The sequence below is a fragment of the Podarcis cretensis genome (assembly GCF_951804945.1).
Source record: "Podarcis cretensis genome assembly, chromosome: 16".
NCBI classification, from domain to species: domain Eukaryota; kingdom Metazoa; phylum Chordata; class Lepidosauria; order Squamata; family Lacertidae; genus Podarcis; species Podarcis cretensis.
In genome coordinates, this window is record NC_137186.1 from 21,404,398 (window position 1) to 21,418,392 (window position 13,995).

General features: G+C 42.8%; 1 protein-coding gene across 1 annotated transcript in view; it reads left to right on the forward strand.

Moving 5' to 3' along the window:
* Window positions 1-13,995, forward strand: part of MED13L (mediator complex subunit 13L) — a 169,932-nt gene that overhangs the window by 112,616 nt on the left and 43,321 nt on the right. Inside the window, exons 8-12 of the mRNA XM_079956280.1 lie at window positions 2,971-3,133; window positions 5,028-5,132; window positions 6,231-6,956; window positions 12,209-12,431; window positions 13,693-13,798. Of these exons, the coding sequence (XP_079812406.1) occupies window positions 2,971-3,133; window positions 5,028-5,132; window positions 6,231-6,956; window positions 12,209-12,431; window positions 13,693-13,798 (1,323 nt within the window). The remainder of the gene's footprint in view (window positions 1-2,970; window positions 3,134-5,027; window positions 5,133-6,230; window positions 6,957-12,208; window positions 12,432-13,692; window positions 13,799-13,995) is intronic.

Here is a 13,995-nt window from a genome sequence, read left to right on the forward strand (position 1 = left end):
TTGGGGGAAGCGATAGGGATAACAGACAAAAGCCAACCCTTAAGAAAGACTCAGTCAAACAAACAGCACCAAGAATAAATCAAAAGGGCTAAATGGATAGGACTTTTGAGAAGGAATGAGAGGTAGATACAAGAAAACAAGAGAAAGAAACTGATTTTAGAATATAAGCAAAAAGCTTCAACTCCACCACAAAGAACTCTTTACATCAGGGTGGTCCAACCTGAGCGGCAAGAGCATTTTGAAACAGAGCCCGTGGGCCATATGCTGAACGAAATTTCCACATTGTAAATTAAAGTGTTTGCAATATATTCAATATTTTTTAAAATAAACACAATGTATTTAATTAAATATATATAGTTAAATACACAAGAGATTTAATATATTTAGTAAGCAAACTCAGAGTGAAACCACAGGAGAGAAGAGTGCTCAAATCCTGGCTTGCAGGTTTCCCATTGAGAACAGGATACTGGACTAGATTGGACATTGGGCTGATCCCACAGGCTCTTTTTATGTTGTGGAGCATAGAAGCATAGAATTGTAGAGATGAAAGGGACCATGAGGGTCATCTAGTCCACCTCCCCGAAAGCTGGGAAAGGAGGTGGAAGGATTCTAGGACCATGCCATAACCCTCATGCCTCCTTCCTGAAGCCGGGTCACACTGCCATCGCTGCTGCATCAGGAGCCACTTCCATTCCTTGCTCTTCCAGGCGCCACCTAACAGGCCTTGAGGGCCACATGTGGCTCACAGGCTGCATGTTGGACCACCTTGCTGTAGTTGTTACTGCTCAGAAGAGACAGAATGAGCAGAGAGCAATGAATAGAGGAAAGCATCCTGTCTCCAAAGCACTGTGGTTGAAGATCTTTGGTAAAATCGTTTCTTCTTATTGGAAGCTAGACCTGTCAGTCAAAAAAGAGCTCTCCCTCTCCCCACCTTGGTGTTTTCCTTATATGGGAAGCTTGAGGAGAAAGGTTTCATTTCTGGCAGACACACGGTCTGCACTGTTTTTCCCCCTTCATTGTCAGAATTTCTTCAGAGGTCCCTCTTTCTTTCTTTCTTTCTTTCTTTCTTTCTTTCTTTCTTTCTTTCTTTCTTTCTCTCTCTCTCTCTCTCTCTCTCTCTCTCTCTCTCTCTCTCTGTGTGTGTGTGTGTGTCTGTGTGTGTGTGTGTGTTTGGAGAGAGCTTTCAGAATCAAACTCAATTTGGCTCACGTCTTAGGATTTGTCTAAATTTCTAGGCACACTCCTACTGATGTCTTTGTGAATGTGGTAGTCAATGAATGCAGCGCATCAGGTCTATGAAAATCCCAGAAATGTGTTGCTAGCTGGTGCCTGTTTCTTCATTCTTGTGCAGGACAGTGTTTCCATGCCACCCCCCAGGACTTGGATCCTGTGAAGGGTTGCATCATTGTGGCATTATTGAAAGCATCACAACTGCACACAGATGCTTGCTCCACATGTCAGCCAGCAGTTGCATATCAGAAACGTAGACTTGGGATGGGGAACTGTCCCTTGAGAGAGCCTGGCTGCTGACAGCAGTGTAGTAAGAACCAAGTGAGAGAGCAGGATGCCATTGTACAACCTGGTTTGCAAACACTTGTAGCCGCTGGAAAGAACAGCAAACACAAAACCCTGGCACAGATGTCCTTTTACAGCAGGGGCAGGCGTGGTTGCCTTTTCGCCTTCTGATGTAGCAGTGCTTTGGCTGCTTTCAGTGTTTTATTCATAAGGCTTTTTCTGGCCATGCCAGACATAAGAACAAGGAGTTCTGTAAACATGTTTGACCTTGTTGAGGATTTGTACTATTACCTCCTTTTTCAGTTCAAGCACATAGTGTGTGACATGCAGTTAGGAAGGCTAAGCAAGCTCAAAGCTCCCTCTGCTGTTCCAGTTCATGCTTAGAGTGCTGCCGCTCATCCAATTGGTCTAAAGATATCATTCATAACAGAGAACAGAAGCCGTTGCTGGTGCCATTCATAAGCAGTTTTACTCCCTTGGCGGGGGTGGGGGGGGGGAGGACACATTGCCAGTCCCAAATGACTGTGCATGACATCAGCTCAACCTCTGCAGTAATTTCAAAATGAACTTGATTCAGATTAAAGATCAAACTGTGTTTTGCCATTATATGAGCAAGCCTTGGATTTCCACGTTTCTTCCTCTCTTTATGCCCTCTCTGGCTTCCTTGTTTTGCAACTGGAAAAGCAATCAAACATGATTCCAAATTCTGGGTTGCAAACATATCATAGTTTTCCCACTTCAAGTGTAACAGCAAGCTCTGCCACTAAAAAAGGAACTGCATTAAGGAACTGGAGTTCACAAAGCAGTTATAGGAGCTCTGAGGCCTTTTCATGTAACACTAAATCATAGTTTGGTGTTGGTGTCCAAACCAATCCATAGTCTGATAATAAATGTGGCAGCTGGTAATAAATGTAAGGTTTAAGATGTCACCCAAATGAAAGGCTGGTTTTGGACATAATATTTGACCCATATCCCCCCCGCCCCAATGCACTGACTTTAACATGGATATTCTTGTTTGGTTAAGCCAGAATTCACCATATTAGGCATGACGGGGAACTCTGGTCCAAACAAACCAAGATCTCCATGCCAGAGCTGGTGTTATGAGTTGAAGACGTTGGAGCAAAGTGTATGTGAGCCTGACTCATTTATGGTTTATGAAGCCAATGAAGTTATATCTGATCTGGCTTGAATTTTCACTCTAATCCTACATTTTTTGGCCCCCAAAGAACATCATTTCCAGGAATTAACTCTAGTACCTTTCGCTATACAGTGGTGCCGTTCACACCCTGAAAAGTCCGCAACTAGAGCGGCGCTTCTGCGCACGTATGCATGCACGGCAAAACTGGAAGTATACACTTCTGGGTTTGCTGTGTTCGCAAGCCGAAAAGACGCAACATGAACCTAATGCAACATGAGGTATGACTGTATCCTATGTTGTTGTTGTTTATCTTGCAGGTGAAAGTGGAGGCATTCCAAGCACAGTCAGCCATTCAGCAGCACCAGACGGTATGGTCACTGTGCAAAGTCCAAAGAAATCAGGGAAGATTCCTCCAAAATTCCAGAATCGTATGGTCCGCCGAGTTTGGAAGGAATGTATCCTCAACAGGACACAGTCCAAGTAAGATAATAATCACACGTGTTTTCCTCTGTTTCGACTTACAGTTGGCATCTAGTTCTAACAGTTATCAGGGTGGTGTTTTTCCCCTCCCGTAGATGACATTCTTCTCATTTGCATTTTAATATGCCATGTAGAAGCATTGTCTGTCTTATTGTGAAGGTTAGTGGCTGGCTCAGTAGCGGAGCTGAGTCAAAATAACCTGTGCTGGTGGAGGGCTTGCACAGAGTGTAGGAAGAAAGTCTGTCTAGGTTTTAGTCAGATAAGCTCAGGGATTGCACAGCTCTCTTCCCTTGAAGGTTCAGGAGATTCCTCATGTTGTGTCATGTGTAAAGAACATGGCATCATAAACTGTGGCTTTAACCCTGAGTTGAAACCTGAGGTACTACAAAAGAACTGTGAGTCAAACAAAATTTAAGAACATCCCTACCTGGAAGTGTGGGAGATTGTATCTGCGTCCTTCTGCATGCAAAGGACATATTCTGTCAGTGAACTATGTATGGTCCTCTACCCTAAGGAAGAGCTCTTGCCTCAGCCATATATATATATAAAAGAAAAATGGGGATGTGTGCTTTATTAAGGTGCAATAATAATTATAGGGGGAATGGAACATGGCTTGCTTTTAATTTATTTCCATTTAATAATTTATTAATCTTAAACAAGGCATCCAATTACTGATTGACTTTGTAGAATGAAGGATGGAGCTCTGTACTACTTTGGCAGCTTCATGTTACAACCCAGAGTTAAGGTTATTATTGTGTAGTTCAGAAAATGGGCCAGTGGAGGCTTGTCACAACCACTGCTGGGTGTCTTCTGAGAGAAAGCTGCTACTTGACACTTAAAGGTATCTGTGTATGGTTGCTTTCAACACTTAGTCCTTTAAGGTTTTCACTACGTATTTCTAAAGGATTTGGATTCCTAGTTTTAATTTCTGTACTTCCCACTTTGGTTGTTTTGACATATATGTTTGGTTTGGGTCCTAGCTTCTGGAGCAGGAGAAAACAAGCTTGTTCCATCTTTCATGTGACAGCCCTTTCAATATTTGAAAATGGCTATCATCTCTTCTCTCAGTCTCCACATTTCCAGGCTAAACATACCCAGTTCCCTCAACTCTTCCTCATAAGCCTTGATTTCCATTTTGGTCTCCCACCTCTTCACACATTCTGGCTTGTCAGTGTCCTTTTTAAATTGTGGTGTCCAGAATTGGACACAGTATTCCAGGTGTGGTCTGACCAAGGCAGAATATAGTGGTACTATTACTTCCCTTGATCTGGAAGCTATACTTCTATTGATGTAGCCTAGAATAGCATTAGCTTTTTTTGTTGCTGCATTACACTGTTGACTCATGTTCAGCTTGTGGTCCACTAACATCCCTAGATCCTTCTCACATGTACTGCTAGTAAATCAGATGTCCCCCATTTAACATTTGTGCATCTGGTTCTTCCTGCCAAATGCAGACACTGGCGGATGAAGAGGAGTGTGGGGGGAGAGCACCGCCCCGGCCAGCGCGATCCCGGTGGGGTGCCATCGTGGCTGCCCCCTCACCTGTGCTGGGTGCTCTGCCCCCGCCTGAGTGCAGAACCTTACATTTGTCCCTGTTGAAATTCATTTTGTTAGTTGGGGCCCAGGTCTCCAATCTGTTAAGGTCATCTTGACCACCCCTCCCAGTTTGGTGTTATCTGCAAATTTGATGAGCATCCCCTCAGTGCCTTCATCCAAATTGTTTATAAAGATGATGAACAACAAAGGGCCCAGGATTTGTGCCTGCTTGTAGTTGCTGCAAGATTCTCTAATGATCACAGCATTCTTTTTCTGTAGCTTATAAGATCACAAATTGAATTCTGCTACCGTGGTGACTGCTGACTTATTTCTAAATAATTATTTCTTTGTGTATCAGGAGGAGTCAAATTACTGCTACTAACGTGGAGGAAGAGGCCCCCAGAAGCTGTGTTACTTGGGATTTTGTTGATCCAGTCCAAAGAGTGTGCTGTTCTTGCTCCAGGTCAGCGCATAAGAGAATAATTTTCAAGATGATTAGGGGTGGTTTCTGTCATGAATACCTGTTTGTGTGTGTGTGTGGTGGTGGGGGGGGCTCTGTGTTTAAAGGTTGTGCCAGACAAGTACATGCTTAGCTTCTGCTTAGCAAAGTTGTGGGAACATCCCAAAAGCCATTCAGTCTGCTAAGTGCCTGTATCCAGAGCTGACAGTTTCACTGGATTTGGCAAGGCATTTCTGTTTTGGCTCCCTAAGGCCAGGGTCAAATCTTACGTTGTAGCACCAGGTTTTAAAGGATGGGACTTATTAACTCTTTATTGTATGATGCCTGAGCTGCTTTCTTCCTGGTCAGTCATACCAATCTGTCCAACAGACTGTTGGTCTATTACAAAAGTTGGTTGTTCTCTCTAGTGCCTCATAATCTGTCATAAAAGCAGCTACATTGAGTCAGTTTGCTTAGGACGTCAATGATGGGGCTGCTTAGCTCCATACCTCTGTAGGTTAGACATATTGGTCAACAATATGACTTAAACATATGGCAGGGCAGAGGTTGCAGCAAAGTATGTTTGGTAGGCAGGACAGATGGCCACAGTCCTGCTGCCTCACAGCACATAGTTGGAATTTTGCATGAACTTGCCATCATTTGAGGTTTCTCACCCTCTCTAGAGACAGCCACCCCTTTCACTACCTGTAAAATTGATGACAATTTGGCTTGGTGTGGAGGGCTGATCTTGTGTCTCCATGATGAATGACTGTGTAGAAGAAGTCTTCATTCTAAGGAGATGAGGAAACAAGCAAGTGAATATATATTTTTGTCCCCCTCCAGAAGAAATTCATAGGATTATCCAGAAAATGCTTTACACATGATTTGAGTATTTCATGACGACTGGTTTTATCTAGCTGTCTGGGGAGTTCATGTGAAAGTCAAGGTAGTGACAGGTTTGAAACAAATGAATCACCAAAATAACTTGCTACTGTTGCAAAGCCACTTACAAATGAGATGGAGGAGAAATCTAGATGTATCAGCATACAAACTTAACACTTCACCCTCTTTACTCTTCTTTACAGTCCACTTGGTAAATTCTTCTTGCTGTTTCTCTTGCAGGCATAAGCTTCTCAAGCAGCGCTGTGCTGTGGGTTCCAGTCGTCCACCAACGATATCACAACCAGGGTTTGGCGCAGGATCCTCATCCTCTTCTGCCTTGCCACCTCCTGCCTCTAAGCACAAAACCACAGAGAGGCAGGATAAGTCGGAAAAACTCCAAAAAAGATCGCTGCTGCCATTTCACCATCGTCCGTCTGTCACTGAAGAGCTGTGTATGGAGCAGGACCCTTCGGGACAAAAGCTGGCCTTGGCGGGGATGGAGCCCTCTTTGGAAGCCCCTAGCAACAGGAAATATGAAAAGCAGCTCACTCTTCCACCCAGGCACCCAAGCAAACAAACGAATTTGAATCCTATGGATTCCCCCCATTCCCCAACATCCCCTCTGCCTCCCACACTTAGCCCCCAGCCAAGGGGGCAGGAAGCAGACAGTTTGGACCCTCCATCAGTTCCTGTAAATCCAGCCCTCTACAGCAATGGATTAGAGCTCCAGCCTATGGCCAGCGCAGAGGAAAGGACAGTCCTCTTGGGCCAGAGGCTTCCTCTGATGGCAGAAGTCAGTGAGACAGCTTTATATTGTGGGGTTATACATAACCAAGAGTCATCAAATAAATGGCAGGGATATGTTCTTCCTTCAACTGGGGATCCAGACTTCAGCCCGCCAGAACTCCAGTGTGAGAGATACGACACCAAAATGGATGTTGCCCCTGAGAGCACTGCACTAAAAAGGTAAGGACACTCCCGGAAGACTTACTGTCTGTCCCAGGTGTTGCCATTTGAGGTTGCTCCGGGTGTTGGTGGCTAGTGGTCCTTCTATATGTCTTGGCTAACGATGCATGCATGTAGTACAGAAAAAGACCCAAGCCATGAGTACATGAGCTTTTGGGTCTTAGGTTTTCAGACAAAATGGAGAGTAAAAGCACAGCTTGAAAAAAATGTGAAAAAATTGTTTCCTGTTCTGTTCTGGGCTGAACAAGCGGCAGGCAATAGTTTTATATTGTACAGTGCATTAATGTCTCCCTCTAAAGGCCAATAGGAAATGCCATGTCATAGTTTTAGAGAGGAAATGCCTTCTGCTTATAACTTTAGAAGAAACTTGATAGGCACTTTTTAAAGTTCATTGACAGGCTTTTATATGGCACCACTCCTGTTGTGGAATTGCAGTATGTGCTGGTCGAGCTGTATAATTTTTATGCAGAAGTAAAATACCACAAGAGCGCTCCCATGTTTGCGTTAGACCAAATGTTTACACATGGATCACTACTTTTAAAGTGTGCCATATTCATATATATATATTTGTGAAACAGTTGAAATCATTAGCTTTGGGTGGTGGGGGAAGGCTGAGTGGAGGTTTGTTTCTCCCGCCCCCCCGCAAGGTTTTGGGAGGGTGCGTTCAATAATGGGAAGAGCAATTTTCAAGCAGACATAGTTGCTTTTATTGTGGATAACCTGTGAGATTTGTATATCATTGTCTTTCTATTGGTTTCCGTGCCTTTGTGTATAGAGTCACAGCATACCTCCCACTGTGATTGCTGCTTCAGTGACTGGGTTCAAAAGTTGTCCAGTGTAGTCAAAGTAATTCTGTTGCAAATAAGAACATTTTTGTTTAATGTTCAAGGAGGACCATATTGTTGACCCCTGTAAGAACTGTGAGACTTTACCTCTTTGGTGATGTATTGTGACTGCCTGAAACAAATATGGGACGGTACCAACGGATATTCAAAGTCAGAAGGTCTGGTACCAGTGTTTTGTGGCTAAAGGTGAAACTAGACAGGGACTTGGGTGGCACTGTGGTCTAAACCACTGAGCTTCTTGGGCCTCGTAAGGTCAGCAGTTCAAATTTGGACAACGGGTTGAGTTCCTGTTGCTTTATCCGAGGTCCTGCCAACCTAGCACTTCGAAAGCATACCAGCGCAAGTACATCAATAGGTACTGCTTGGCGGGAAGGTAAACAGTGTGCTATGGCACTCATCACAGTGTCCTGTGTGCCAGAAATGGTTTAGTCATGCTGGCCACATAACCCAGAAAAGCTGTTTGCAGACAAACGCCTGCTCTCTCGGCCTGAAAAGCGAGATGAGCACCTCACCCCATAGTCAAATTCGACTGGACTTAACCATCCAGGGGTGCTTTACCTTTAGATGTTACAGGAGATTTTTGTCTGCTCCTGAATATAGCAAAATATAGATTCCCCCAAAGAATCTCAGGAACCATGATTTGTTAAGGATACTGAGTGTTGTTAGGAGACCCCGATGCCCCTTGCAGAGCTACAAACCCTCCATTGAACTGTGTTCTTTAAACCTGGGGAAGATGGGAAAGGGTTCTCTTGAGTACCACACTGATGCAGGCCCTGTAGATGTTAGGCCAAATGAAATAGCTGTAAACCTGGGATTAAAGATGATTATGTGGATTCTGAAGAAAATTGCTTTACATTGGTATCCCTAAGGATAAGAAGTGATTATATGAGGAAGCAACAAATGCTTCAATAGCAAATCTAGAAAGCAAGCAATGTGAATCCTCTTGTCATTTTTCTGGTTGGGTAGATTTTCATAGGCTCTGGAGTAGTGACCACTTGATCTAAGGGGAGAAGTGGGGGCCAATGGAGGTAAGGTGCATTCATTGTTGAAAGAGACAGTAATTGTAAAACAAGTCATCTGATTCCACAGCAGAATGGTCCAAGACAAAGCAGTTCACAGCAGTCATAGCTGCTAGTAGAGAGTCAATTCAACAGAGGTGATGAACTCTTAAGGAGAATATAGGGTATCTGTGTGAATTCTGAAGTCTCCAAGGAGGTGGGAGTGTCATAAGTGGAAGATGGTGAGCTGAGTGTCAAGGTGATAAAGAACTTGACAGGGGCCTACAATAGAGAGTGGTGTGATTAGTTTTTCCTGTCTTGAATATTTCACTGTAATCTTCAGTATGAGAAGCTGCTGTGGACTTACTGGATTCCTTTCTGAGTGAATCAACACTATTGCTAGGCTCTGTTACATTGTGAGTCCTTTCAGAATCTTCTTTGGGACTCTGCATGTGGTGAGCTGCTCTGGAAAGCAGTAATCTGGTATCCTAATACTTTTTGCTTTGTGGCAGGCAAAGACTTTATAAACAGGCCTTTAGCCTTTAACTCTCTGTGACCCTTTAGAAGTGGGTGGGATGTTCCTCTTGGTTTTAATGTATCTATGTGGGGGTTTTTTTGTCCATCTGTTTTGTTGTTGTTTTGGATTGCAGTGGGCAAGATAAAGCTAATAACAATAATAATTTGATTATTTCCGTTAACCATGGTCTCTTGTTTCAAATGATTCCCTGTCACTATCTGGACATGTAGCCACATAGAAGCCAATTTTGTTGTTTGCTCCATGTTTGATCCTATTGGAACACAAACATACCCCCCCTCCATCCATCCCCCAGAAGAGCAGTTTATTGCAGAAACTCCTTAAGGAATATCATAGCAAGTGAAGGTAACATATTTAAAAAGGGCTCTACTATTAAATACTAGAAATGATGAATGTCCCTGCATGTCCATGAGAAGATTGGATACTTTTAAACTTTTTAGATGTGGGCAACTGGTTTCTCTTGCCTTGCTGTTCTGGTGCTAAAGGCAGCCTCAGATCATGGAAATACGTGTGCACCCTGTTGTGAGCAATCTAGAATTATGGAAAGAAAATGCCAGCTGTTTCCTGAGGTTACATAGAACTTTCAGTCCTCATCAAAGCCTAAATCTGTGCTAATGTGATGTTTAACTTTTTTTTTTACCTAGAGATTGTTTATTTAGGAAAAGATTGCAAATGGCTTAATCAAAAAACAATCCCCTAAGTGGTGAACATAAAACAATATAGAAATTAATCAATAGGACGCAGATAAAATCAACAAATGTTAAAAACAAGCATGCATAACTAAACTATGTATCTAGATAGTCCTGCCACAGTCAAGTTTTTAGCAGGCATCTAAAGCAGTATAAAAGGGGTGTTTACCTAATATTAATAGGCGGGGAGTTCCAAAGCAAATGAGGAAAGTACACTACACGGCACTTTTAAAACTGGAAGTTCTGCAGATCAAAGCGGTTGGGTAGGCATGTCCAGGGCAAGGCAATCCCTCAAGTAAGCTGGTCCCAAGCTGTTAAAACCTTTATATACTATTAAGTAATACCTAGAAATTGGCCTGGTAACAGATTGGCAGCCAGTGCAGATTTTTTAGCAGATGTGTAATATGCTGGTAGGATTCTTACTCCTGTCAGCAATCGTGCTGCAGCATTCTGCCCTAACTGCAGTTTCAGAACCAAGTGCAAGCCCTCAAGAGTATATTGCTGTAATCTAGTCTTGAAGTGGTCAAGCTATCCTGGTCTAGAAATGACCACAGCTGTTATAAGAGTTGAACAGAAATACTCAAATTTGCTTTCACAGACATCAGTGTTGCAGGGAGTGCTATATTTGTACTGCAAGAGAGTGTGGCAGTTACACTTCATAAAAGTCATTAAGGAGCTTTTTAGCTTGTTTTTGTAATACCTATACCAAATGCTATCCAGTCTTTAGCCTGCCTTTTACAAAATTCTCCACTCTAGAAAGGATTGGCAAAGAGTTGATTGATTTCACTTTCCCAGAAATTTGGAGTTTAGAATTGATTCTGCAGCAGTACCTCCCCCCCCCTTCCCCTTATGTGCCTGCAAAACTCGAGCACAACAAGTGGCCAGTGATCTCTAGGTGTGTTTAGAACAGATGAAGAATGCAGTAGGTACCAGATCCATTCCAGAAATACTGTGCTTAAATCGGAGCCTAGGGTTTTGCAGGCTGAATTCTGTTTGGAAATGAACCTTACCCTATCATTATGGCCATTGTGGAAGGACAGCCCTATGGTCATGTCTCAGACACCTTGAGCCTTTTACAGTTGTTATATGTTCTTGTTATTTTGACTGTGACAGAGCTAATTGAACTTTTGGCTTGGCGTGTGGAAGATAGGGATGAATGAAACCTGCATGCACTTGAACATCTCCCAAAATATTTCTGAATTTTTCACACGTGTGTCTCAGTGATGGCTAGGTCAATGTCCTAAAGTGAGCTCTTCATGTGAGACCAGGCTTGGAGGACAGAAAAGTGCTCTCAGGCCACATGTTCCATATGACAGGGGTGGACAGCCTGCACCCTAAGGTCGCATGTGGCGCTCATCCTTAATTTCAGAAGCCCCCTGAGATAGATCAGTTCAGACTTGTGTCAAGAGCAAGCTCTTTCTACCCCACCAACCCACACTAGGCAGGAAGGAGGAGGAGAGAAAAGCGGTGGCTCTGGCCACTGCTGGCTTTGGCCCCACCTACCACTGGCATGCCCTCCTGCCCTCCCCCCAATTGACGCCCAGAAAATGTAGCCCTTGATGGGGAAAAAATGTTGTCCACCACAGCACATAAAAATGAGATGCTCTTGATCCTGCACAACTGTGTCAGAAGTATACTTCTCCCCCCACATATCTGGGAGAGAAATGTAAGAGCTATATTTCCAATACAACAATCTTGCAGAGGAAAAGGAAGAACAGGAAACTTGTGCATCCTGTTCCTGCACAGCAAGATAATGTCTAAAGCAAATACCAAAAATAGGGGTTCGAACATTTCTTCCTTTGTTTTATTGCAACACATATTTCCATTTTCAAAGAAATCTGAAAGGTAGCTAACAACCATTAAAATTGGGTGTAAAGAGGAGGATTATTGCCATATTTTCTCCAGCAGTATCCACTTCTGCAGATGCTCTAAGTATACCATAATGTTTCTGGTTATGGGGGAGATTTTGATTCAGTCATGTGTCTGTAAGATTCTGTTCTTTCTGTGGCTAGGCCAGAATGCAAGCTTACAAGTCAGCTAGTAGATTCGTAATGCTCTGCTAGAGAAGCATTTTGTTTCAGCTATATCGAACCAGAAGAGGAATTATATTAGCTGTGTTTGTGTAAGAAAAATCTATAAATCTGCAGAACAGACTTTACTGTTTTTCTGTTTCCTTTTCTCTTAGGCTCTTAGCACAACCTAATAAAAGATTTAAAATCTTGGAAGAAACCCCCTCAGTGCCAGCAATGAATTATCTTGACCCCTTACCTCTAATACAGCAACCTGGTGAATGTTTGGGAGATGTCAGCGATCCTTACACATTTCAGGATGGCGATATCAAGTACAGCTTCACTGGCACTAAGAAGTGCAAGCTTGGAGCTGATAGAGAATCTCTGAAAAAGAATAAGGTATGCTGTCAAACTAGTAGCACAATATTTTTTGAGTGCCGTGATTCTTGCTTGGAAATTTTTGTCTGTTGTACTACAACTCAGACCTTTGAAGTCTTAAATTCTATGTCTTGTGGTGAAAAATTTCTTTGTAGATTTAGACATAATAATTTTAATTGATTAAGGTTACAATCCTGCATATACTTACCAAAGTGAAAGCTCTGTTGAATGGCTGCATGCTGTCAGATGGCTTACCACTCACTCAGTACAATAGTACTTGCTTCAATGCAAACATACACACAGTTGAGCTGTAAGTGATTATGTTTGCCTATGAGTAAATACAATAGTTCTGAATACTTTCGCCATTTTAAAATGCCACATGTTTGTGCCATAGAGACACAGGAAGCTGCCTTATACCAGGTTAGAGCATTAATCCAACCTAGCTTAGTGTTGTGAACACTGATTACTCTCCAGGATTTCAAACAGGAGTCTTCTGGGAGAAGCTGGGCATTGAACAATAGGACTTTCTGCATGCACAGCATGTAGCCTACCACCGAGCTAAGGCCCTTCGTGAGACATTCCCTTCTGCCCAAGTTCCAAACTTCACGTAATAGAAACTATGTAGCTGTACCTTTAAGTCAAAGTTTGTTGGTAATTGTTTTTCTTTGTTTTTTAAAAAGCCTGCATGCTGAAGGAGAGTGTTCCAGATTGGGACCCTAGCATGGAGGATAAGGGAGGCTTTAATGAACCAGGTCTTCTGCACCTGGAGTTTGCACTGCTGAAAAGAATTCCATTCACTTCAGTAGGACACTTCTTGGCAATGCCATTGGCAGATGCAGGACCCCCATTCCAGATTGATTGGAAAAGCTCATTGTGAAATAAAGATCCTTAAGAATCCTCATTAAAATAGTTGGGACACACATTACCTGAATATGGAAGCTTGCTAGCATACATTAAATTATCAGTTTTGAATTATCTTACAGCTCAGGAAAGTCATGGTGATTTTACATTCTGCATTCATACAAACCTTTCTCTGCTATTTTGGTTTTTGACTGAGCCTACTGCTTTTGAAACATTACTTTGGGGAGGGCATTATATCTGCTGTTTGGAGCCACATCCCATGTGACAGGTTGTTATTGCATAGTTACCAGAAGAACTATTTGCAACACCATTGAAAGCAGTGGGTGTGAGGTTGTAAGAGCTCAGAACTACTCACCTGGATTTATTTTACTTTTCTAACTCTTTTAAGGAAATTGTGGTTGATTAAATTCTCTGTTTGCAGTCAGAAGATGGAACAGCAACTAAAGAGATTTCTGCGGCAGGCCATTCCACCACCATTCCAGATGGGAAAGATGCAATGTCCATTTTCAGTTCTGCTCCTAAAACAGGTATGTGAAAATGTGTCGGACCCTTCTTGTGAAAGATGCCACTCGACATCTTAATAAGAATCATAAGGCAGTATACTTCAGTGATCAACTATGACACAAGCAATTAGTAGAAAACAGGGGACAGTGGTACTTTGGTTCTCTAACGGCTTGGCTCCTGAACAAATCAGCTCCCGAATGCTGCAAACCCAGAAGTAAAT